Here is a 26,482-nt window from a genome sequence, read left to right as displayed (position 1 = left end):
TTCCCTTCTCAAAAGCTCTAGCTTCTCCATCTGTAAACAGACTCCTTGACACTGATGTCTCACACGTGCTTAACACAGTGTGTGACATAATAGTGGGAGCTGTTTCCATTACTGTTGTTAGCCCTATCAGCTCAGTGTGTGCCAGGCATTGGGAGACAGAAAGAGATGGACACAGGAGGAGGCAACCAGACTTACACCAACTCTCACGTCCTGGCACTGCCTGTGTAGGGATGACAAATGCCCGCATACATATAAGAACCTGGCCACACACCCTAGGAAAACCCAGCAGTGCACACAGGCTTGGACACTTGTGCTCACAGATGAATACACAATGACACGGGACAGCTGGAAAGACACCCAGGAGTTAGATAGTCATCTGCATCAAGTACCCTGGCTCACATCTCGGAGACAAAAGAGTGGGACCATGGTCGCTGATGCTGCTGCCACGGAGCCCTTCTGGCTGCTTCTGCATGCCAGCGGAGGGAAGCCAGGCCCTCAGAGGGCCCCAGTGAGTCACCAGCCTGATGCAATCCCTTTAAAGGGCTCATCTGCTGGTGCAAGAAGCTGATTCACGGAGGGCGTGGTTGCTGGAGGAGGAGGAGGAGGAAAGAGACCGAAACTGCAGCAGGAGGGGCTGAGGTTAGGTGACTGGAATCGTTAATAGAACTCTTCACTGTGAACCTCCCTGGTCGAGACTCCAGAGATCTTCAGATTGAAGTGGAGTTTCTACAAAAGCGAGGGGCCCAGAGGGAAATGAATTGTGAGGGCTGCGACAGGAATTCCTGTCTCTGATTGAGCCTCACGGCAGCCCTCTCCACACAGAGCGCCAGAAACCGAGAAATGGGTGTCAAGGAAGAACCACTTTTCTGATAAATATACTACAGCTGGCCGATCTTCCAACTGCTAGAGACGTCTCCAGACCCGGGAGGGCGAGTGTAGGGCACGCGAGGTTCAGTGGAGTCAGGGCGGGGGCGGTGCCTCCCGTCCAGCCTCACTGCAGGCGTAGATAAGCGGTAAGTACCGCCCCTTAGAGTTTCGGTCTCCAATCGTCTCCCGGGTTTTGGCCCGTGCCCCACTCTGAACCAATCCTCAACTGGATTCCGGCCTTTTGCCTGAAGGCTTCCGCCCATCGTTAAGATGGCACCCAATCCCTACGCCGTGAGCTGGAGACTCGGGCGAGGGGCGGGGCTGCGGCTCCGACCGGGAGGAGGGGACGGTGCGTCACTTCCGTTGTCAGGTGGCGGCGCCGCAGCCATGGAGGGAGGTGGCGGCCGCGGCGGCGGCGGCTGCTCGAGCTGCTGCGCTGGGAGGCGGCGGTGAGCGGCTCCCACGCCCCCGGCCCCGGCCCCCCGGGACGGAGTGCCGAGCAGCCCCGGCTCCGGGCCACGGACTATGGGCGAACAGCGCTAAGCACCGGGGGAAGGTGAGGGCGCGGGTCCGGGAGCGGGGAGCCGGGCGGGGGGTGCGGGTTGGCCGGGCGGGCCTCAGCTGCTGTGGCGCGGGGACCCGAGTGACAGCCTGAGGCCGTCTGGCTGCAACCGAAATGGTAATAGCGAATGGCTGTCCTCCGCTAGGGTCTGTCCCTACCGGGCGGCGGGGGCGGGGGTTGTGCGAGCTGGGTACCGGGGGGCTGCCGGGAGCCTCTGTCCCACTGCAGCCCTAGGAAGCGGCACTGCCAGCTTTCCCTGGAGTCAGTCGGCCAGAAAGTGTAGGCACTGGATTTGAACCAGCCAGGTTTTTCCTAGGAGGCACCCTCTGTCTCTCCATGCTGCCCTTCAGATCCTGCGAGTGACTTGAAAGTTGGAATGAGTCCCCAGGTAGGACCAGCCAGGGCTTCCTTCAGGAGCCCTCACCCATTGGCACGGGCACCATCGCTGCTAGGGAATTTTGGAATCCCGGGCGGCGTTCAGGTGCGGTCAGAGCTACTTGCCGGTGCTATGTTTGGCCGGCCTTTTCCAAGGAGAGAGCCTGCTGCCATGGTCACTCTTTCACCTGCCGTGCCCTGTCAATCCCGCCCATTCCCACACCACTTGGCCTCACCTTCCAACAAGTAGGTAGGGGCACTGGGATTTCTGACGCCTGTCACCCCCGTTCCCTAGATGTGATGCCCGTTTGTTGGCGGAAGGAAGAGATGACAACCGCCTTCGCTGGCAGGGTAGACTTTGTTCTGTATTAAGTCACAGGAGGAAACCGGTTGGCTTTGCTTGATTTTAAGAGCAATGAAGAAGAGGGTAGTCACTCTGGGCTGGGCACTTTCCCTCTTGGTTTAGCTTTGCCTGAGATAAGGAAGAGCCGGGTATATGATTGTAAGGCCAGAAGAATCTTCTTGAACAGTGCTTGTGAGCTGCACCAGTGCTCCTTAATGGCCCTGCTGTGCCAGTTGTGTGTCCCTTAGATCTGGGCAGTCTGGAGAGTGCCCTCATTCATTCATTGATTCGTTGATTCCCCACATGACAGCAACACTGTCTTTCCCTGGATGGGCAGGTACCCTATATTATGGAAGTAAAGAATAGGCTATGCGGGGGAGGTATTGTTCAGTTGATAGAGTGTGTGCTTAGCATGCACAAGGTCCTGGGTTCAATCCCCACTACCTACATTAAAATAACTAAATAAATAAATGAGTCTAATTACCTCCCCCCATAAATAAATAATAACTAAAAAAAGAAACTGCCACTTAAAAAATTAAAAGTGGGCTTTGGAACGAGACTTCCTAAGTTAAAATTCTAGATCTGCAGCTTTATAGCTGTGTGACCTTGGACACATTGCTTAACATCTCTGTGCCTCAGTGTTCTCAGCTATATATTGGGGGTATAACGTAGAGTTGTTATGAAGATTCAAAAAAGTTAATACACATAAAACACGTAGAGCAATGTCCGCCACATAATAAGAGTTCAGTAAATGTTAGCTATTATTCTTATGTCAAGAAGCTCATGGTCTGGTTAAGGGAGACTGACCTGTAAATGAATTGTTGAAACATAGTCTAAAAAAGCTAGTAGCAGCAGAAATAGAGGGCTGTAGGAGCCCAGTGAAGAATCTTCTAGCTCAGCCTGAGTTGGGGGGAAGATTTTGGGGAGGCTTGGCAAAAGTGATGATGCTGGAGCTGCATCTAAAAGGATGGGAAGGCTCAGCCAGGTAAGAATGAAGGGGTCTTGTGTGCTACTGAGAGAACTTGTAAACTCAGAGTTTATTCCAGAAACGTCCTATTGTTCAGTATGATGATATGAAAGTGAACATGGTGCCAGGTAAAGCAGTGCTGGTGGACCAGAGAATACCACATGACCAATTTGGGACTTTGTACCAAGGGCAGTGGGGAGCCGTGGAAAGGTTTCAAGCACAAGTGTTCCATGATTGGATATGTGTTTTAGAGTGCTCTCTCTGGAGCCTCAGCAGACAAAGGAGGGGAGAGGAGAGGAGAGACTAAAGGACTGGAAACCCCTTCAGAGGCCACCGCAGGCTCTGAGGAAAGTTGGTGTTGGGGTGGTACCTGAAGGATCACTGGATGCCACTGGTGGCAGGTGACGCGCTCCCTGCACTGCCCTGGGCTTCCCTGCCTAGCCCAGAAGTGCCTGGCACACATGCCCCTCTCTTCCCGAGATTACGGGCTGCCCGGGCAGCTGAGGTGGTGAGGCTGTCCTCTCAGGTCAGTTGTCAAGGGCTGCCGCACTTACTCCCTTGTGCCTTTAATTTGACCTTTTGAGAAGGCAGCCGATTGTAGTGGTTAAGAGCCTAGTTGGCTCTGCTCTCAGACAGAATCTCGGTTCTAATCCGAGCCCTGCTGGTCACTGGAGGTAACTTAGTCTCTCCATGGCCAGCTTTCTCATCTGTAAAATGGGGGCAGTAAGACCCCTCCCTAGTGGGGCACTTGTGAGGATTAAGTCAGATGTTGCAGGCTGGGCATTTAGCACACACTGAGTAAGAAATGCTTGCTAAGTGTTAGCTGCTGTCACAGGCTGCAGGAAAGAACTTCTAAGAATTAGTTGAAGCAGTTAGTGGCAACTAAAACTGTGTCCCATTGAGCTGTCAGAAGTGTCCTGACGGGTCACAAGATTACAGAATTTTATTGTATTCTCTCCAAAAAAGAAATCTATGGGGAGCTTACCCACTGTGTATGGGCACCATGCAGATGATTCAGCTCGGCTCTTTAAAAGAAATGTTTTTAAAAATAGAAGTAGAACAGCTGAGAAAAACATCGTATTTTTAACTATAGATGGGAGAAAACATATATAGAATTTCTTCCATGTGTGTCCCTATTAGTGATCCTAGCCTAGTATCTGACTTAGCACCATCTGGAAGCACACATCGATGTGTGTGGTGGCTTAAAATGCAGAACCCCAGTTCCACACACGTGAACCCCCATATATGGCTGGGGATGTGCTGGGTCCCAGGCACAGAAGGAGAATGGAGAGGCAGGCCCTGCCCTAGAGGAGCTTGTGATCTAACAGGGATCAGTCAGGCTCCTCACCATTTGACACGTGCATAGAGGAAGTCTGCAGCATGTAGTCAGGGCAGAGAGGAAGGAGTGATTCCCCTGGGGGATGAGGAGGCAACTGGGGAGAACTTTGGAGAGCCCACAGAACTTAAACTGGATCTTGGTGAATGAACTGAATCTTGAAGGGTAAATAGACTTTTTCTGAGGGCTCATGAAGCACTCCAGGCAGGGAGCAGCAGTGCCTAGGTGTGGACGCGGGCTGGTGTGTGTGCACTTTAGGCACCATGAGAGGTTCTAGCACAGAGCATGTAAGGACCCGGCTTCAGGAAGTGCCAGAGAGGTAGGCATCAGTGCTAAGATGCTTGAACTTCTTATTCTGTTGGTGATGGGCTGGTTTGTTTTAAGTGGAGGAAGTACCATTAAACTTGCATCTTCCCAGGAGCCCTTTGGCTGTAGGTAAAGGATGGACTGGGGAGAGAACAAGACTGGAGTCTCTGTAGGAAGCTTTTGCAGTAATGAAAGTAAGGGCTGGTGGGGGCCTGGGTCAGGGCAGAGGCAGTTGGGATGCAGAGGAAGGGCAGAGATCAGAACCGTGGGGGAGGGAATCAGCTAGACTGGAAGTGATGATGGAGGGAGGAAAATTGATAGCAGGTGACCCTGAGGTTCCTGATTTGGCTGATAGAGTAAATGACAGTGCAGAGATGGAGACGGCAGAAAATAATGGCCAGTGAAATCCACCAGCTCCATTCGGGAAGCTCTCTCATGGGAGAGGATCAGTGGTAAAGCCGGTGGCACTCTGTCCGGCTTTGGGCCAGGCCTCTCTCTGGTTTTGCCTGAGTCAGCCCCTGGGAAAAGGTCAGCTTCCCTTCCTTTATCTTCCATATGTCCAGATTTGCTCAGGGAGGTGAACTTCTTCAGTGTTTCAGAAACTCAAGTGGCTGAGTCTGCAGAACTCCTATGACTGCTTCAGCCTTCACATGGCCCTAAAGGGCAGCCCTTCGGTCTGATGCTATCCACACTGATTCAGCAAGTGATGGGGTCCTGGACAGCAGCGTACCCTCAGGGGAGAGATGGCATTCCCAGTGCTCCCTGGAGATCTTACCTAGAAAGAGACTTGAGATTGGATTTACTGACTCAGCAGACTCAGTCCCTCTTCTCAGGAAGGAGAGATGTCTGCCACAGGCTGCCCTGGACTCACTCAGAAACATCAGGGAACTGAGTGGGGGCTGCCTGCATGCACCCATCTCCCTGAACTCTACGGGAGTACAGAGCTAGACCTGAATGGGATTGGGCTGTGGAGAGGGCTGCAAACAGGCCCTTTGGAATCGGGGAGATTTCCACAGGATTTGTGCTTGCATTTGTAGTGTAAAGAAGGTAGAAGAGAGAATGACCTGGAACAGGAGCATTTCTTCCTCCTCCACCTGCTCAGGTGAGACTGTCACCTTGGAGGTGGCTCCGGGCCCACAGCTTCCCTGCATCTCCTCTCAGGATCTGTAATCAAGATTTGAGGGGATGGTGTTGCTTCCTTCGATTTACTTATAATCTTAGAGATGGTTCCACTTTGTCTCATGCAAGTCTGGGTCATTTTTGGCAATATTGTGTCATCACTGTGTAATTTATTCAACAAACTATTAATAATTAGATTATTCTCTGCCTTTTGCTCTCCAAGCAAAGCTGGAGTGACTCTCTGCATACGTATGATTTTGCCCACCTTAGGTAAGGATAGATGCCAAGAAGAGTTGCTGCTTCAAAGAATACCTTTTATTTTTGTTATCTTTAAGGTAATTTCTAGGCCCCCTTTTAATGAACTAGAGCAGCCTGACTTTCCCCCAGCAAGGATCGGTACTCTTCCACAGTTGGTGTCCCTCTTGCAAGGGCACTGAGACCCCCAGTGGTGGCCATCCTCCTCTGGTTGTTGTGAGTGCAGGCTCCCTAGCGCTTACACAGGACAGCAGTCTACAGGTCTGATGATTTCAGAGACACTCCAGTTGATGGAAAGCACTGAAGCAAACTGGGAAAGATTGTCATCATTTAGAAGGAAACTGCCCCCTCTACATCGCTTTACAGACCATCACCTACTTGTCAAAAGAGGCAGACAGGATCACTAGCCCCAAGGATCTGTGACCCAACGGTCTAGAAGGAAGAGAAAGTGGCCTGGACATTGTCGTGGGAGTTAGCAAGGGCAGGGCTGGTGTGCCTGTCACTTGTCTTTGGATTTAGGGCAGAGCTGGTTTGAGGTTAAGGTTAGATGATAAGGGGTAGCAGGTACCTTTAGGGAGAGGCTCAGCCCCTTGGGAGACCGTAGGTCTGGCATAGCCCAAAATTCTGTGCGGCTTTCGAAACCCCACTGCTGGCATCACCACCTCTAGAGAGCAAGAGTCCTGCCCCTTTTTTGCAGTAGACGTGGAGCCCCTGGCATTACTGTGTTTGGGGTGACTTCCGTGGGGTATGTTCTCTTCCGACTCCCCTCCCAAGGTGTTCCCTCCTGAAGGAACAGGAAGGGAACCAGCCATAGCAGAAGGCTCCCCACCACCTTCCAGTTCCTTTGCTAAGTACTCTATGATGTGTATTGAATCCTTCTTTCAATCTAAGGAAGGAGTTGTCTCTGTTTTACAGAGAAACCCCAGGCACAGCAGGGTTAAGTAACCTGTCCCCTGTTACTCAGCCAGCAAGGGCTGAGCCGAATTTCCAGCCCACACTTGTGTGACCCTAGAACCCATGCTGTCCCATTCCCCCATCCTGGCCAGGCTCTGGCCCCAGGGAGCCCAGCTCACTTGGAATCTTGGACTCATAAAGTGGGAGAGCTGGAAGGGACCTGGACAAAGCTAAAGCAGTCTCTTCTTTGCCAGAAGAATGGAAATTGCCACTGCCTGGAGGCAAGTCCCTCCCCTCCTATCCTGTGAGTAGTGGGTAAGGAGACTTTCAACCATGTCACCCAGCACTTAAGGTTCAAATCAGACCTGGCCTCCGAACCCAGTTTTTCCACTTGCTAGCTGAGTGACCTTAGACAAATCACTTTCCATCTCCAACCCTAGTTTCCTTCCCTGCAAAGTGGACTTACTGCTCCTTGTTCTGAAAGTAGTAATGAGGATTAGACACAAGTATTATTGTCTGTGCCAGGTTCGGCCTGGTTCCTGGTCTGTAGTCAGGTCCCCGGGGGCCGGCTCTGGTGAGGCCCAGGTGAGCTCTTTGCTGATGGGTCTCTGTCCTGGAAGAGGCATCATGAACCAGCTTCCAGATCTCTGGTTGAACAGGTTAGTGGTCTTTCTAGCCCTTTTGGAAACCAGGTAGCGATCAGGAAGTTCCTTATAAGCAGGTTTGCAAATTATCTGGGAGAGCTTAAGCATACCTGGAGTGGGTCCCTCCGCCCCCACTCTCTGGATGCAGCCTTGCATCAGCACGCAGGCCCGCACATCTGGGGCACTTACTCTCACACACCTGTTCCCGTGCCGCACTCCCTCAAGGGTGCCTTCTCTAAGACCCAGCCTCCCCTGATTCCGTTACCACTCTTAATGATAATGGGTTCAGAAATTTTTTAGATTTTTAAAAATTATTGTTTTAGTAACCTACAGTAAAAATTAGTTAACAATACAGAAGAATATAAAATAAAATTCTCCATCTCCTTGGGGTTTTAATTCTACCACCTGGAGGTATTCACTGTTATGTTTCTTCTGGTAACTTCCTCTGCATATTCAAGAGTGTATATAATCTTTTTTTTTTAACCCAAATGAGATCATATTATACAAATAGTACTGCAGTTTGCTTTTTTTTTTTTTTTTTTAATGTAATGTGTTATAGGCATCTTTGTCTATCAGCAGGTGTGGGCCTGCTCTTAAAGGCTGTGTAGTATTCCCCTGTCTGGATGGCCCATGACCGAGTAAACCAGTCCTCTCTCGGTGGACACTTAGATTGTTTCCTGTCTGGGGGCAGTGTGTGTGGGTGTGTGTGTTTTGATTTTTGTGGTTTTGTCTTTGTGTTTTTTTGCTGCTACCCAGCACTCTCCAGGGACCCTTGTTGAGCACATTGATCTTCGTGAACTTGTGTGAGTGGACCTGGAAGATGACCTGGAGCTGGAAGTGCTAGGCCCGGGGCTGGTGCATTTCCTTCTGCTTTGTTGGCTGTGGTCTCACCATGTCTTCTGCACACCTGTTGGGCCTGTGCAGGGGATCCAGAAGTAGTCAAGGCCCCAGGCCCCACCCCCAGGAGCCCACCCTCTGGGGAGACACAGGCAAGCAGACAGGCGATGAGCCTGCTCTCACTGACACACGGACAGTGTGTGCCAGGGGTGGCGGTGGCTGTCCTCAGCGGCTCAGAGCAGACGAGGCCCTTGTGTAGGTCCACTTGTCTGAGCGGCACTCTGATGGCAGAGCATGCTGTCTGCCTGCCTTCTGTAATCTTGCCCTTCCGAGCAGCCACTGCCAGCAGCATTTGGTAAAACTGCAGAAAATGAACTTTACTGTTCATTCGCAAGGCTGTAAAATTGAATTGAATTGAATTTTTGATAGAGGAAGTTAAAGAAAGGCAGTTTGCTGGCCCCAGTCCAGATTGCCTTTCTCACAGGATGATTGTAGTGACTTTTGCTGTTAAAAACAGTATAAAGAGAGAGAATAACATGCACCTGGGCTTTCCCGTCTGTTGCTCTGGAAATCTGGGGTGGAAGGAAGGAAACATAACATTTGCCTGGTGCCTCCCACACACTGGCTCCCCACAGTCCTCAGGGAACCCTGTGCACTGTCCCTCTCCTCAAGGTGGGGAGACTGGAGCAGAGAAACACAGGTCCAGGTCACACACGTGTCCAGGACACAGAGGTGCTCTCAGACTCAGCCAGCCCTTCTTCAGTCACTTGCTACTTTCTCCTTGCCTGATTTGGGCCATCGTGGGAGCCAAGGACCTGAACCCCATGTGGGACTCCGTGGCAGGCCTTGTTCCCACTGAACAAAGCAGCAGCTTATGGTTTGAGCTGAGGCAGGGTTCCCTGGTTGCAGGGCAGAGTGGCATGACCAGGGAGGGCTGTCAGTGACTCCGTCTGCTGTCACTGCGCATGACAGAAGGGCCCTCCCCCCCACAGAGCCAAAGGGCCACCAGGAATGTCTCCCAGCCAGTGTGCTTGGCGGCTTCCTCTGGCTGCTTCTCTAGATAGGAGATACTAGGGCAGCTCGGCCCGAGAAAGAGCTGTTAAGTCTGTCCCTTCGTCTTCCAACAGCCACACAGTGACAGATTAGTTGTTGTCACATCAGCTGCTTCCGGAGGCCCTTGGGAGGGGTGAGCTGGTGGCAGGGCTGGTTATGCTGCCCTGGATTCTGCTCTGATGGCTCTCAGAAAGACTGCTGGTGCAGCCCTTTGCCCCGTCCACAGGGACTGGTTTCTCACTCCATTTATCTTTTCCCCAGAGGGGCCTGCAGGTCCACCTCTGTGTACACAGCTCTAGAGCCTCTTCTCCCGGCATCACTGTGGGACACATCCTCCCAGTCAGGGGCCCTCAGCCTCCAGTCTCTTCCCCCCTCCCCCCACCTTCATGGAGGCCGCAGAGGAGCCCAGTGGGGACTTGCTCAAGGCAGGGGGGTGGAGAGGGACATCACTGATTATGTAATCTCCTTGTGTGTGTCTCCTGGAGGAGACTAGAGCTGGACCTCAGAGCTGCAGACACGGCTCCCTGTGAGCAGCGGGGTCTTCAGACCCCTGTGGGCCCCCAAAACTGCTGTGCTCAGCATGCTGTAGTCCTGCCCAGGACAGGTGGCGACAGAGGACGGGTCTGGTGCGGATGTGCTGAGGGGGAGCAGGCTGGTCACAGGGCCCTCGTTGTGACCGCCCCTCCCACTTCCCACTTGGCTGAGTCACTTCCTCTCTGGCGGCTGCAGGTACTCTCCCACACACCCAGCAGAGTGGCCTTTAGGGGGTGGGGTTTGCCCTGTGCAAGGGAGGAGCTCTGGTTAGTAGCAGCCAGTTCCCCTGTTCCCCCTAGACAGTAAAGCACAGCGTTTGGAGAATGATGTGATGTTATGTATTCCTGACAGATTGGAGCTATACATATCTTGTATTTTTAAAATGAACAAAATCATCACTCTGTTTTGGAACTGTGGAGATGACAGCACAGGCATGAATCTTTGTCATCAGGGAGTCCTGACTGAAACCGAGGATTACTAATCCACCTCCCCACCCCCTAGCATCCATCCTGAGCAGGGAAGCAAATGGCTTCCAGCAGGTTCTTCCCAGGGAGATTGCTTGTAGCCTTCTGGCTCCCAGGGAGAGGGTTCCTGCCCACTTCAGGGAAGGCTGTCATTCAAACTCAAAGGAAAAGCCCTCACACAGAGCCCCTTCCAGCCAGCTAGCAGGAACAGAAGAGAACAGGCCACAGGTGCCTCCTCTGGCCCAGTCTTCTGGGCTAGGGTCTCTAGACTTGCAATAAAATGGGGAAATCTTTACTTCATAAAGTTGTGGAAACACTAAAAACAGTTCCTGGCAAGCAGTAGATGCCCATCAAATGATAGTTTAAAAAGTCTGCCCCTGTAAAGCCTTGTCACCAGGGAGATTACCTCAGCGTGGAGCAGGGAATGCTCACCTTCATCCAGCAAAGACCGCGCAGCATACGTCTTTTACAGATGAGGACACTGAGGCCCACGGAGGGTAGGTGACTAGTTCAGGGTCATAAAGCTAGTGCATGACGGAAGATGAAATTTGAACCTGGGCCTACCTGACCCCCAAATTCATCTTATTCTCCCAGCTGGCATTTGGGTAATCAGTCCATGGTTTGAAACACTTGGTTCCCTGGGGCAGCTTTGTGGATGGAAAGCAGGTCTGTAGGGAAGTTGGGTCCCTGGTAGAAGTGCGTTCATGTGAGTATTGAGGTGCAGTGGGGGCGGCTCCCGGTGGGCTTGGGTCAGGAAGAGGTCAGGGATGCTGCCTTGTGGGCTGATAGGAGGATGTCTCAGTAACCCGGCCTCGACTCAGCCCTTTTCTCCAGAGAGACTCTGCTCGGGGGCCCTGAAACACCTTCTCCAGGGACAAGCCCCTCTCTCCCTGCTCACCTGTCAGTTTCTGGCTGGCCACTCCAGAAATTGACAGGTAAGCAGGGAGAAAGGGGCTTATACCACCCTGTCTGTGGTTGGCATTCCTAGAACCACAGCCACATCAGGTGGAGAAGGAGCCGTTGAGGAAGCAGTGTGGTCAAGTAGAAAGAACATAGGATTTGGAGTTGGAAAACCTGTGTTCATACCTAGCTCTTTCAGCAACTACCAGGTGACTTTGGACAAGTCTCTCAGTATCTCTGAGCCTCAATCTCTTTTTCTAGAAAATGCTGTGTTTTGGGGATGGGGGCAATCAGTTATAATCATGTATTTGGAAGTTCTTTGCATGCTGTAAAGCTGTGTGCGAGACTTAATTGTTGTGATAGTTTTATAATGTGAGGGAGTGGGCCTTCCACGTGGGTTCCGAGTCCGAAATTCACCACTGAGAAAGGAGCCCAGGGAAATTTCGAGGGATTGGGCAGCCCTCTAGTGTGGAGGGGTCTGATCTGGAGAGCACCAACCCACAGATCATCTTCGCTGGGTGGTGTATTGAGATTTCACATTGCTCACCCACACTGCTCACCTCGAGTTGCATCGTTTCTCTCCAGGTGTAGTCAGCTAAATGTGTAGATAGGCCAGAGGGTCTCTTCTCTGGGAAACAAGAGTGGTAGGAATTTTTCTGACCAGTGGAAGGACCTTCACACCACAAACCTAGATTGTCTGGAGAACCTGTCACCGGTGTGAGGGGCAGGCCATGCTGTCCCTCGTATACTTCCACCCTTGCTGCAGGAAAGCAGATCTTTTTGCAGGACTCAACAAAATGGGGGCTGGTCTGTCCCTTCTCCAGTGAAGGGTTGGTCCCATGCTGCAGTCATGCTGTGAATGGGTTTTATTCCTTGTGGCAGGGAGTGGGGGTTGCCTTCCCACAGCAAACAGTGTCTAAGTACAACCCCTGGCGATCAGCCTAGAACCACCCTGCCCTGGGCATCCAGGCCTTTCTGACATGGGACTTTTTCCTGGACAGACTATTCCCAGCACCATGGCAGCCCAGCTACCTACAGCTGTTACCCCTGTCTCTCTGATCCTGGGTTCTGGCTACTGACATTGAGGGGACCATCCATGCTTTCTTCTGGGCCCCACTCCAACCCCTGACCTCTAGTTGGATGGTCTCTCTCCCCTGCCCCAGTTTGGACTTTAGTGCCTTCTGGGTACTAACAAACAGTTCTGCACTCTCCGTTTTCTCATCCAGCAGTTTGCTGCACACCGCGTGGGTGCAGGAAAGCAGAGGTGACCTGGGGCTGCTCCCTCAGGGGAGCCCGCAGCCTGGAATCAGACAGATAAACCGACGGTTACAGCAAAATGGGAGCAGACACAGTATGCTCTGGGAGCTGGAGGACCAAAGGGCTTGCTGCAGAAGGTGACACCAGTGAGGACTGAGTGAGGACCAGCCAGCTGAGGAGAGGAGGTCAGGGCAAGGGTGTTCATAGCACACTCAGGGAATTGTGAGTCGTGTGATGTGGCTGGATTTATGGGGCATATGAGGGCAGTGAGGCTGGAGAGGTAGCCTAGGTCTGGCCAGGCTCACCGAGGAGTTTGAGTTTCTTCCTAAAGACCGCAGGAGACATTGGAGGGCCCCACAGCAGAGACAGACAGAGATACTGCAGGCCTAGGTCCGTGAGCAGAGGAGAAAGCACAGCCTGCTGGTATCTGTTTGTCCAGCCCCAGTTACACAGGCAGCTGAGGCGGGGGTCTTCTGATGGAGTTGTTACTGCAGCCTCCTGAGTAGCCTGATGGAGGGCAGTGCCCCACCATCTTGCAGCTGGTGCAGAAACCCTTTGAAGATGTGCTACAGAAAGATGCCGCCAGGTGGCAGACCTGGAGATTGCACAAAGACCTTTTTTTTTTTTTTTTTTTTTTTTACCCCATTCCTTTAACACTGTTTGGTCTGAAGAAAGGGGGGCATCCAAGACTGAACTCCGGTTGGTGCCAGGCTGGCTCCAGCCAACAAGTATGAGATTCCAAGTACTGCCACCGTGAGCTATATAGCTACAAGAAATCCTTTTGAACCTGCGAATCTGGACAGCAGATTCCTCCAGGGTGTTGGGAGCTATTGTAGTAGGTTGGACTTTCTCTGTCTCTGCAGACCTAAGAGTAAATTACAGACATCATGACCCTTCACCTCCAAATACTTCAGCATCTAAGCACAAGGATATTTTCCTATATAACCACAATGCAGTTTTTAAATTCGGGAAATTTAACATTGTATCATCCAGTATCCAGTCCATATTCAGATTCTGCCAATTGCCCAGTCCTTTTCTTTATAACTTTTTCCCCCAAGATCACCTGTCACATTTATTTGTCATGTCTTTAGTCTCCATTAATAGAGACTAGTTCTTCAGCCTTTCTGTAACTATGACATTGATGTCTTTGAAGCATATAGGCCTGTTTTGTTGAATGTTCCTCAGTTTGAGTTTGTTTCATGATCAGACTCAGGTTATTCATTTTTGGCAAAAAATAATAGCTTAAGTGATGTTGCATCATATCAGGAATAATATGACGTCAGTTTGTCCTTTTATTAAGTGGTGTTAACTTTGATCATTTGGTTAAGGTTGCAGCTTGCTTTTTTAAAAATTGGGGTATAGTTACACATAGTGAATTTCACAGATCTTTTAACTGTACTGTTCAGTCGTTTTGACAAATGCACACACCCAGAGTTATGTCCTTTGATAGTAAAAGTTTTATAGCCCAGTATATGTGTTCTGTCCCCTTCCCACAGTCCTCTCCAAGAAATCCTGGACTAGAGGCACTCGGTCTCAGTTCAGCTCCCCCCACAACTCAGTCATGATGAAGAACTCATTTGGGGTGGCCTTATCATCCTGGACAGTACTTTACTGTGCCTTGAGTTGAAGATTACCAGCTGGTGCTCCAGCCTCCACTCCCCTACAAACCAGTGAACGGAGTGAGAGGATGAGATGCTGTGTGCTTCTGCCCAAAAGAACAGGCATTCCCCTTGACCCACAGAATTACTGTACTGTGCCCTCCACTACAGAATGTATTCCTGGTACTGCCCAGCAGCCCTCTACCTCCTCAGCAGCTCAGCCAGCCCCCAGGCCACCTCTCCTCCCCATACTGAGTTGAACATATCAATCAGGCTGGCCACCAGACCCAACACCTCCCAGTCCCCCCTGACCCCCTCTCCACCAGCCTGTAGTCTCAGGCCAACAGACAGATGGCAGGTTCAAGGCCTCTTAAGCCTTCAGTCTGGTTACCCACCTTCTTCTGCTGCTCCCACCCCGCAAGTCAGTGCCTAACTATCCCTTTCTTCCTGTGCAGGAGGAGAAACTCAAAGCTATTGTGTCTAAGCTAATAATAGCACAATTTATCAAATGCTTGCAATATGCCAGTAGGTACTCTTGCTAACCCTTTTGCATGGGTTATCTCACTTAATCCTTAGACCAACCCTGTAAAGTGGATGCTGTCCTCTGGGTTTTGTAGGTACAGAATAAGTACCTTGTCCGAGATCTCATCACTGTTAAGTGATGCTCCTGGGCTTGGAACCGGGTTTGACTTACTCCAGAGCCCTTTCTCTGACTCCTAGCTTCCCAGTCAGGGTGACCCTTTTATCCCAAGAGTGACTGGGCCAGGCAGAGGACAGCAGGGGCCCCCAACTGCACCCTCAAGTGCCGTACAGATGTTTCTGTCTGTGTTGTGGCATGGAAAAGATGAGGCACGCTGCTCTGCCCACGTTGTTCTGCTTCCTTACTGTCCTGTGGGCAGAGACTCTTTTCTACCTTCCTCTTGGAGTCTGGTGTGGGTCCAGCCACACCGCCCCTTTTAACACATGCAGGGCATATAGGACCAAGGCCAGGGATGGGTGGGAGCACCTGTGTTCACTTCCAGGTGCCCAGTGGGCTGGACAGAGGGTCGCGTCCTTGCCTTTGGTAGACACTGCTAGAGGTAAAGTCCAGAAAATGGAGGCCAGCACAGCTCAGGAACTTTTTGTTTGTTTTGTTTTGACAGAGCCAAGAAGCATAGGGGTGGGGATAGGGACTGCTGACAGGGACAACTTGAATCGTGACAGCACTGGCTTGGCCTGACCCTGCAGTGGAGACAAGTCCTTGGACTCTTAGCCGGCATTAGAAGCTGCTTATAAATCGTGGCTACCAGCTGTGTTGTCATTGCACACACAGAGGTGGCGCACAGGGCCAGGGTCTGCTGCTTGCTCCTTAGGAAACCACCCTTGCACTCTGCCACCACTGGTTTGGTTTGCAGGGTCACCCGTCTCTCCAGGAACCCAAGGGTGCAGCAGGAAGCCTAGAACAAAGCTGAGTGCAGAACTCTCTGCACATGTGGGCAGGCCCTGTGCTGCCCCCCGTGTTCGTGGGTGTGGGGGCTCACGATGGCTCTGCGCACGTTTGTCTGTTGCCCAGGGCCACGCATCTGCGCACCTGTGTGGAGGCCTGTGAGGGTGCTTCAAGGTGTGAGTGGAGGGCCCCTCCTTGCCTTGGCCAGGCTTCCACTGCTTTGTAGTTGGATAAAGCTGAGGAAAGCCTGAGCTGGGGAAGCGTCAGCACCATCTCTCTTTGCAGCCCACCTCCTTTTGGGATTGGTGGTATGTCCACTGTGTTGAACCATGCCCTGCTCAGCTGTCCTGAACCCTGTCACCATAGCCCTGGATTCAGCATCTTGGGCCTTAGAACCTTACGTGGTGCTGCTTGCTGGCCAGCCTTCCTCGCCTCTGGGAGAGCTGGGCTCGTGTCACCCAGCAGCTTTGAGGTCAGATGACTTTATCTGCAAACTGACAATTAGTGCTGGCATCCCCTCCTCTGGGCGTGCCGTGATGGCTGTCACCTAGCTGAGGCCCACAGCTGGGGCCACAGCTCGCTCCCCAAGGCTGGGCCAAGCAAAGGGAACCTCAGGTTTCAAAATCAAGGAGCACAACCTACAGGTGGTGGGGATGCCACCTTCCCAGCCTCCACCCCTCACCCCCATTGTTGCCTCACTGAGCTTCCTGTTGAGTCCAGGTTCTAAGGGAACTGGTGCTGACTTGGGAGGATAGCACATGAAATAGTTGACAGATTGAAAGCTCCAGAGACTTCTAAACCAGGACTGCTGAGCTCCTGGTGACACCAAGTAGATGGCTGCCCCTTAGCCAGGCTGGGCCAGGGCCCTGCACCCTAGCCTGCAGACCCATGTCTGGAGGGCCCTGGCCCCAAGTCCTTCTGAGACCCAGGCAGCCAGAACCTCCACCTTGCAGATCTCACTGTGAAGCCAGGATCCCTCAAAGTGGCCTCCCCAGTGGGAGCATCTATGGGCCATATGCAGGTGTGTCTCTGGAGGGGGACACATCAGGTTGATTTGAAGGTGGGGCAGGCCTGCCTGTGCAGCAGCAGCGGGCAGCAGACAGGAGGGTCTGTCCCTGGGAGGTTGTCTTTGCTCACCCTACCAGTGAGCCTACAGCAGCTTCCGTGTCCAGGCCTGCCTCTGCACCCTGCTTCCGTTGCCTCCACCAGCTCTGGAGGACACAAAGGGCTATCGGGAAGGGAAACAGCCTGGCTTCCACTTTCCTTGCCAGCATTTTTTCCCTCTCCCTGCACGTCTGCTCTCATCCTTCTGCCTACAGTTTGGAGCAATTCCCATGCCATTTGCCTGAGTTGAATCCTTAGCAGGGTGGGTGGGGTCGAGCTGAGCCCACTCACTGTCTGTGCTGCAGCTGCTCCCAGCAAACTGTAGTCTAGACTATGCCTGTGCGTGGGCACCTAGGCAGCGTCTACACAGATGGGATGACGCCACTGTGGTGCTCTCCAAGGAACCGGGAAGAGAGGGGAGGCTTAGTGCTCCAGGAAGGCGGAGAACAGGGCCAGAATGGTAATGAAACCAGCTTACCTCCCAGGACAGGGCAACTCCGGCACAGGGCTGCTGACGCCTTAGGAGCCATTACCAACTGGGAGGGAAGGCGTCCAGCCCTTCGTAGAGCATCTGCTGGGTTGGGCACTGGGAGTAACAGTTTTATGTATTTTTTTCTTTTTTTCTACTTTTTGGGGGATTTTTAATCTGGTGCTAGACGAAAAACATTAAACATATAAACACAAATAAATACATAATCCCCAAAAATGGAAAGTGCTATTAATGAAAATTACAGGATACCTGGTGAGACAGACGGCAACCCCTTGGTGGTAGGAATATCGAGAAGGCTTCTCTGAGGAAGTGGTATTTAAATTGAGAAGGAAGCATAGAAGTTAGCCAGGCAGAGAGTGGGAACACTGTTCTAGACACATTACTGCCCTGCTTTTTAAGATTTTTCTAGAAGCAGTTTTGTTCTTTCCTGCTTTTGTGTGAATGAATGAATCTGCTTCCAGCAGAGTCTGACTGTGGCTTCTGCTCCATCTGGGCATTGTCAGGGCGGACTGAGTTACCAGATCCTAGTTACTCCCAGGATGAAATCATGGGTCTACTCCCCCGTGGCACAGCTCTGAAAACAAATTGGGGCTTGATGGGAGGCAAACCTGGTAGATTTGACTAGAAGTGCATCAGGCCATCCTCTCCTACTTTCCAGCTCACTGCATGGAGTCAGTCTCCTGAGGTTTAGAATGAGGGCCAGAGTGACAGCATGTGAAGATTTAAGCTAACTAGTGAATACACACCTGCCCTCAGTAGGGGCGCCTTCTAGGAATAACAGCAAAGGCAAACTAAAGGAAAAGAGGACTATTTGATACCATAAACATTAACCTTTTGTAATTAAAAAACATTTTAAAAGAGTAAGGAAAACTATATCCTTTGTCAGTTATAGCTTTAATATATAAAGAGTTCCTAAAAGTCACTAAGACTAACACAAATGGGAAAAGAATATGAACTGGAAGTTCATAAAAGAATACATACAACCAGTACACATGTGAAACAAGTCCAACCTCGTGAATAATTAGGAATTATGAGTTTAAACAACAATATACTTTTTATTGCCCAAAAAAATTGACAATTTTTTAAAATATGGAAATACCCAGTCCTGGTGCAGCTTCTAGGACTTACTCTCCTACACCACTGATGGGGTATAAATTGGCCCAGCCTCCCTGCCAGCAGCCTGGCAGTGTACGTTACACACCTTTAAAAATGTGTGCCTCATTTGACCCTGCAGTTCCATTTCTTGGAATTTATCCTGAGGAAGAGTGACACTTATGCTAAGATGTATATGCATGATTGCTAATAAAAAATACAAGAAGTGGAAAGAATGTAGATGTCTGTGAGTAAGGGTGTGGTCTGATAAATCCTCTCTGCATTTGACTGGCCCCTTCCAGGCGGGCCAGCTGCCCTGTAGCCAGTACATACACCTTGAGCCCCTAAATAATCCCTAGTAAAAGAGCCGTGGTTGTTTGTCTCTGGGAACCTTCCATGCTGCTCTGGGAGGGGAGGAGGAGGCAGCAGCGGCGGGGACAGCAGCAGCAGCTGTGTGATGCATCCTGGAGTCAGGGCCTTGCAGGCTGGGTGAGTGTAAGGAAGCTTACTGACTTGCTGAGTGAGAAGGCTCTTCTCTGTCTTGTCTAGAGCTGAGAATGAAGCGGAGAGCATCAGACAGAGGAGCTGGGGAAACGTCGGCCAGGGCCAAGGCTCTAGGAAGTGGGATTTCTGGAAATAATGCAAAGAGAGCTGGACCGTTCATCCTGGGTAAGCCTCTGTCCACCGGGTGAGTTGGGGGCTGGGGCTGGGGCTGTGTGCAGTGCACACTCAGACCTGTGGACCCAAGGAGGGAAGCGCCACACACGCCCCAGTGTGGGGACCCAACCAACCCTGGGCCACATTAAATGGAGTCTGTTTATGAGAGGGAAGGTCGCTCTGCACCAAGAGTTGTCTTTTCTGTTGTGGCTGCACCAGCCTTAGATTAGTCTTAGCTGAGAGTTGGACTTTCCCTTCCCCCAGGGAATCCTACATGTACCCCCAGGATGTTGCCCACAGGAAGCATACAAGCTGCCTTAGAACCCAACGTCCATCATCCAAGGCATTTCTTTGACCATTCCTGAAGGGCACAGTTAATTTCACAAAGCATTTGGTACAGCCTCAAACTTCTTGTAAAACTGGCACAGAAATCCTATAAAATTGTGTGTTCCCAGTGGTCTGGGGGAACGGCAGGGCCTTTCTGCATGATGTTCGATGCACAGCAAGTGCAGACTGCTTGTGCTCAGAGTTGCAGGCCGGGTGGGCTCTGAGGACCCTGACACTCCGAGCAGCCAGAGACTGAATGTGAATTTTGCTTCAGGACAACGTCTTGGACTTAAGGGCACAGGCTGGTTTTAGCTCCAGTCACTCAGCAAATGGTTCCTGGTGCCTGCTGCATGCTGGGCCTGTGCTGTTTGTCAGGGGTGCAGCAGTGATTCAGACAGACAAGTTCCTGCCCTCACGGAACTTAACATTCCAGTTAGAAAAGGAAACCGAGAGTAAACAACACACACAGATCATCATGGGGGTTGGGGTAAGTGCCTGGAAGGAAGTAAACAAGATGATGTGCGAGTACGAAGGGCCTCTAGAGATAGTGCAGACGAGGCAGGTTCTGACTGAGGAAGTGACATTTGCACTTGCACCCAAGGATGAGAAGGAGCAGCCATGTGAAAAGCAGAGGGAAAGCATTCTAGACAGAAGGAACAACAAGTGCAAAGGCCCAGCGGCAGGGAAGGGCTTAACATTTTAGGCGTTAAGAGCCCAGCATAGTTGGAAGGATGGTGAGAAGGAGTGGGGAAATATGATCAATTGAAAGGTGGACAGGAACCAAATCATGCAAGACCTTAGAGGCCAAATAAGGAGTTTTAAATGCGTATTAAGAGCAGTGGAGCACTGTGAGCTTTTTAGCAGTGCAGTGACGCTGTGACATTATCTGGTTTATGCTGTGAAAACTCAGGGTGCTGTCACAGGACAGCGAGCAGAATACATCTCCTTCAGAAGTACAGAAGTTCCCAAAAGCTGGCACTTGGACGGGGGCCACGTAGCCATATCAGACCACCAAGGGAGCCTGCAAAAGGGACAGTTTCCCGGATCCTCACCCTGGGGTTGCTGACTCAGTGGGCCTAGGTTGCAGCTGGGATCTCTGTTTTAACACAGGCTCCTCAGAGATTGTAGCACACACCCCATGTTGAGAGTCCCTGTTTTTGAGCAATGTGCCTGTAAAAGCTGGGTGTACTCAGGCGGATAGATACACATGTACTCTTCCATTTTTGGAGGGGAGATCATGAGTTCAGTGGATGTGAACTGTGGTGCCCTGCAAGAGAAGATCTAGCTGAGAGACCACGTGGTGGCACAGTGCCACGGTAGACAGGGCTCCTGAGAAGTCAGCCAGCCGCTCTCTGTGCCACAGGTCCCCGTCTGGGCAACTCACCGGTGCCAAGCATCGTGCAGTGTTTGGCGAGGAAAGATGGCACAGATGACTTCTATCAGCTGAAGGTAAGTGAGGCACCGGGTATAAGGGGCCAGGGACCCCAGGGCCATCCTGCCAGCCTGGCTCCTCCCTCCTCACACCTTCTGCACCATTTGTGGAATGGGAGCAGCGCGGTTTCTCCCCGGGGAGCTCTGTCTGTGCATACATCACATTGCCATCACGTTGGGAAACCATTTCACTTCGTCCATGCACGTGAGGGTGCATGTGCCAGGGCTGTGTGGGAGAACATGAACCCCTGCATCCGTGTTCCGGTCACCCTGCTTGGAAAAGTAAGGGTTGTGGGGTTTTGTTTCTTCTTAAAGATCCTTACCCTTGAGGAGAGGGGCGACCAAGGGATAGAAAGCCAGGAGGAGAGGCAAGGCAAGATGCTGTTACACACCGAGTACTCCCTGCTCTCCCTCCTCCACACGCAGGACGGCGTGGTTCACCACCACGGGCTCTTCCAGGTGAGTGGCAGAGGGGGCCGCTTGTCCTCCCGCCCCGCCCCCAGCTGGCACTGCTGGGGCCGCAGCGCTCCCACTGTGAGGGTGGCAGCCTAGTGGGAGCCCGCCAGTCTGCAGCTTACAGGCTTTCTTAGAAGAGCCACTTTTCTGAGAAAAGAGGAAAGCAGGAAGTGATTTAAAGACCCACAGGCTCTTTCTAGCTGTGTTGTGAGGAATGGGCTGGGCCAGGGTGGAAGGGAGGGCAATGAGGAAGGCCGGGCACAGGCCACCTGTGGATCTCTACAGTTGCTTTTGGTACCAGGAGTTCTGCCTACCTGGGCAGCAGGGGTCCCTGAGCTCCCTGCTCAGCTGTTCCAGGTCCCTTAGGAAAGGTACTACTCAGCAACTGGTACCCTGAAAGGAGCCCTCCTCAGGGCAGAACTGAAATTAAGTCTCCAGAAATGAGGAACCAGGTTCAGAATGCCCATGGTGGGGTGGGGGGTCCTACCCAGGCCCTGCTCCAAGCTTCTGCACCACCCTCCGCCAGATGCGCTGGCTGGGCCCACTTGTGCTGGGATGGACCTGGCATGTGAGAGGCAGCTGCAGGTTTTGGAGCCAGCAGTCCTGAATTCAGGTTGTGTGACCTTGGGCAAGTCAGTTTAGGTTCCTAGGCCCCAGATTCCTCATCTGCAAAATGGGGATGGTAATAACATGCCTACCTTGCAAGGTTGTGGGAAGATGAATGAGAGCGTGTAAAGCACTGAGCTGCTTCTGATACTCGCTCATCCCTCTTGTTATTTCAGGCAGTGAAAACTGGTCAGCTTGATTTCTTGAGGTAGAATTAGTGGAAACAGCCTCCCACCCCCACACATACACCCACTAAGGTGTTTATTCTTAGATGTGCAATGAGAGGCAACTCAGAGCATCATTAGGCAACTCTGAAAATTAGAGAGTTTCCTTAAACATGAAATCAAATTGGGGTGTGAGGGGGATTGTGATTTCTTAGTATTTCATCTCTGATAGCTTCCAAACCTTGGCCTTGGTGAATATCATTTTGGATAAGAGAACTTGAATGATCAGAAGTATTTCTAGAGTCCTCTGTGTGCCGGACACTGTGCTGGGCCTCAGGAAGAGAAGGGGAGAGGTACGGCCTTGCCTTTAAGGAGAAATGTGGATGTTTAGTCCCCAGGAGTCCGCCTGATCATCAGTCTGCTGGGGATGACACTGAGGGCCTCCTCTATCTGGTGGGATAAAAGCCCACCTACTGTACCTGTGTTTTCTCTTACTTGAAATACCTTTTCCTTAAGGAAGATGGGTCCAGGACTACCAAACGTGGAGCTGGTAGCAGTGCTGGCTTACCGAACCCTGGCTGGGCAGGACTGAGCACTTGGCGCAGTTGTCTTTTCTCTCAGTGACCTGTGAGTTAGGGATCGCTGGCTCCCTTTCACAGATGAGGAACTAGAGACCTGGAGAGTTTAAGTGAACTGCCCCAGGTCCCACAGCTAGGACGAGGTGGAGCCGGGACCTGATCCCAGCCATCAGAGGTCAGAGCCATACTCTTAACCACTGTCACGTGGCTGTTCAGGAGTCCTGTGTCCGAATGAAAGCAGTTGTCTTAGACACAGAGAACACTTAGCTTCCACCGTCTTGAACACTGGAGGGAAGTTTCCATTGGTCATTGCTAGAATCCCTGCGTGTGTCATCAAGGGGAAGATGTCCCGGGGCCCTGGGTGTGCTGCCTGCACGCTGAGCTCAGAGGGCCCTTTGGCTTTAAATGTCCAGCCCTGATCCAAACACTCTACACTAGGGTCAGAGCCTGAAGCCTGAACCTGAGCTACTCCAGCCTCCGCCCCCAACTGGGCCTGGCACAGGGGAGGCGGGGCAGAGCCAAGCTGCCCACAGTCCCTGCTGCCCAGGCCTCAGGCTTCCACCACTCACACAAATGCAGGCTTGTTCCAGGCTCTCACTGGTTTCTGTGTCCAGCTCCAGGGGAGAGCCCCACACCCCTGGCCCTGTCCCTCCTGGGTCCGCAGCCAAGCCCTGGTCTGCCCGCTTCCTCCCAGGATCGCACCTGTGAAATTGTTGAGGACACAGAATCCAACCGAATGGTTAAGAAGATGAAGAAGCGCATCTGCCTGGTCCTAGACTGCCTCTGCGCACACGACTTCAGCGACAAGACCGCCGACCTGATCAACCTGCAGCACTACGTCATCAAGGAGAAGAGGCTGAGCGAGCGGGAGACCGTGGTCATCTTCTACGACGTGGTGCGCGTGGTGGAGGCCCTGCACCAGGTGAGGCTCTGCCCCCTGCAGCTCCCTCCTTCTCTCCATGGAAGGCCACCCCTCTTGCTGCTGCTCAGTAGAAGCAGCTCTGTCCCACCCTCATGCAAGTGCACTTTGCAGCTGGGAATGTCCAGAAGGAAAGTGGCCGGATGACACACACACCTCATGAGGCACCGTGCTGCAGGCATCTCCCACGTTCCTAGGGAGGTGCGGGCAGCCCAGCAGAGCCCAGCACAGTGATGCCCCGTTAGTTGAGAGGCTAGACTCCGGTCTCCCAGCTCAGCTGACTGTGAGATATCCACTGAGGGCAGCCACAGCCTGCCTCTGAGCTCTCCCTAGGGCTGGGGGTGTCAGGAGCCCCGAGGCACAAGTTAGGAGAACCTAGGCCTCTTCCAGGCACGCAGCTTCTGTGGGCCAAGCCTGCAGTACTTGGTCCCCAGAACCGTGAGAATTCATCTGTGACCCCAGATCCAGGCAAATGCTTGGGGTTTTTTGGTTTGTTTTTCTGTCTGTTTGGTGGGCTGTTTGCTGGAGGCAGAGAGAGGAGTGGTTTTCCCCGTTGGCAGCTGGCCTAAGGGGTGAAAGAACTGGGGAAAACATCCTAGTGGGGCAGAGACTGCCTGGGCTCACATGTTACCTGGTTCATACACTTGGTTAATGAGGCCTTAAAATGGTCCCTATCTATCTGTGGCTTACTTGTCAAGGCACAAGAGAGCCCACATCTCACAGGCTGAGTCCAACCTCGGCTCTCACAAACCATGTGCCTATTGTTTTCCAGAAAAATATTGTGCACAGAGACCTGAAGCTTGGGAACATGGTGCTCAACAAGAGGTAAGGTTCGCTTTTCTTTGATGATGTGACTTTGGGGTTGGGACAGGCTACGTGCTGCCACTACCCAGAGCCCTGCAGCGTCCCTGTGGGGATTCTGACTCAGCACAGCCCACCCCTCCCACGAATCCCTGGGAGGACGGGGTGGGGGTGGGATGCCTGCTTCTGTCTTTTGCCGCATGGGAATATGGTGCTCGCTCAGAAGGGGAGCCTTAAAGGCCACAGAAAGAGATCTCTGGGGAGGATTTCAGAGGTCCTCCTGGTCCAGTCATTTGTCATGCCCAGTGGATGTGCAGTAAATGACTGTAAAAAATAGACCAATGGTTGAAGGAATGACAGATGAGCAAAAGGAGGCCTCGTCATGGGTCGAGTTCCCAGGAAACAGACTCTGAGATGTGTGTACAGGGCATGCTGGACGTTTACTGGGGTGTGTTCTCAGGCGAAGCGGGCAGGACTGGACAGGGGGAGAAGCTGACCTGGACAGTCATGACAGGAACTCAGCCTGGAGAGCTCGAGAGCCAGGTGGCCCTGCAGGTGGCCCAAATCAAGGCAAGGGAGCACGTGGCCCCACTTCAACCAGCCCATGAATATAAGCTGTGCCCAGGGGCTAGCCTTAGCCTCCTTTGGCTAAGAGGACTTCCTGGAAAAGGGCGCAGCTATGAGTGGTCAGAAGCCAACATTCCCAGTAGCAGGGGAAACAGCACCTTGATCTTGGAGGGGGTTTGGGCAGCTGCCTGCAGCATTCTCCATGAGCCAGCGGCAGATGGGGATCATGGGAGGCCCCTGCCTCGGGCTATCCTCCCACTCAGGCAGAGGGTCTGGGCTCCTTCCAAGTGATCTGGGGCAGTGGTAGAGGTACACCAACCATGCAGGGGCCCAGGACCGAATGGGGGGCCCACTCTGTGCACCACCACATCCTAGAAACGCAGGGCTGGGAAGGGCACACCCGCCCCCCACTCTCCTGAGCCTCTCACTCTCACCTCCCTCCCACCTCCTGGTGTGAAGTGGGTTGGAGGGCTTGCAAACAGCAGGCAGCACGCACCTTGTGGCAGAAGCGGTATGGTGAGGGATTTGTTCCACAGTGTGGCTGCCCACCCAAGGGGGGCCTGGGCCCACTGTCCCTATGAAATGGCCAAAGCCGCAGTGGTCACAGGAAAAGGAGCTGTAAGGAGACAGGCCTCTGGGGAGAGGCATAGGGCACCAGACCCTGCAGTGCCAGCCCGAGGTGCCATCGGGAGGATGCTGCTGCCTCTCGGCGCTCAGCCTGCCTCCAGCCCCACTCGCACTGGTGCTGTAGACAGTCTCCGGGAGCGCACTGCCTGATGGGGCCGAGCAGAGAGCAGATGGCAATGTGTTGAGGGCCAGTGTGCAGAAGACAGAAGGGGGCGGAGACTGGCCATCTCAGTCAGTTCGTAAAGGATGAGTAAAGATTGCTGGCCTGAGAAAGTGAAGTGGTGAAAACCTGGTCCTGTTGTGCTTCACGGGGAGGAGGGAGGGAAATGAGAGTTGCAGGGCTGCTTGAACCCTTGACCGGTGGCAGGGAGAGAGACAGAGATAGAGAAACTGGGGAGGAGCAGGCCTTGGGAGTCAGACCTGGCTCACAGCCCACCACTGCTTCTTAACTGCCCTGAAAGCACGAGCCCTTGTCGTTTGATTATTCACCCGGTGATTAAGTCATCTGTGTATTGAGAAGCTGCTGTGGAACCAAGTACTTCTTCGAGCTTCCATGTCCTCACCTGCAAAAGTGGAGGTGATTGTACCCACCTGCAGAGACTGGCCCGAGATGTGAGACTGCCTAACAGGGTTTGGCCCCTCATAAGCGTGCCCCCATGCTAGCCAGCTGGAGCCTGAGGGCCTGTACACTCACTCCCTCTGGAGACAAGGCCCACTGGGTCATGAGTGGCTGACGCAGGTGCCAGTGGTGAGGCCCCGCAGTGCCCTGGCCCCAGCTCTGAACTGCACCAGGAGGGCAGGTGATGGAGAATGTGGACCATCCTGGCCCTGAGAGCATGTTGCCTCAGTGTAGGGAGACTAGGGTCCTGGCCTCCTGTGGGACATTGGGCCAGTCCCCATCCCACTCTGGGCTGCAGGCCCACTGT

At 52.6% G+C, this 26,482-nt stretch overlaps 1 protein-coding gene across 3 annotated transcripts in view; it reads left to right on the top strand.

Annotated features, from left to right (window-relative positions):
• Positions 1–630: 630 nt before the first annotated feature.
• STK40 (serine/threonine kinase 40) overlaps positions 631–26,482 on the top strand; it is a 37,660-nt gene continuing 11,808 nt past the window's right edge. The window contains exons 1-7 of one of the 3 annotated variants that reach the window (XM_032495971.1): positions 1,224–1,423; positions 5,794–5,858; positions 18,973–19,092; positions 20,771–20,856; positions 21,154–21,297; positions 23,337–23,564; positions 24,334–24,386. In XM_032495971.1, coding sequence (XP_032351862.1) covers positions 5,816–5,858; positions 18,973–19,092; positions 20,771–20,856; positions 21,154–21,297; positions 23,337–23,564; positions 24,334–24,386 — 674 coding nt within the window. In that variant the 5' untranslated portion in view covers positions 1,224–1,423; positions 5,794–5,815. Of the gene's footprint in view, positions 1,014–1,223; positions 1,424–5,793; positions 5,859–18,972; positions 19,093–20,770; positions 20,857–21,153; positions 21,298–23,336; positions 23,565–24,333; positions 24,387–26,482 lie in introns of those variants that run through there. The other 2 variants (XM_014560575.2, XM_032495972.1) reach the window with 2 other exon arrangements.

The sequence above is a fragment of the Camelus ferus genome, chromosome 13 (genome assembly GCF_009834535.1).
Source record: "Camelus ferus isolate YT-003-E chromosome 13, BCGSAC_Cfer_1.0, whole genome shotgun sequence".
NCBI lineage: Eukaryota > Metazoa > Chordata > Mammalia > Artiodactyla > Camelidae > Camelus > Camelus ferus.
Note: the sequence above shows the minus strand (reverse complement) of the source record. Positions and strands in the feature narration are given on the sequence as shown.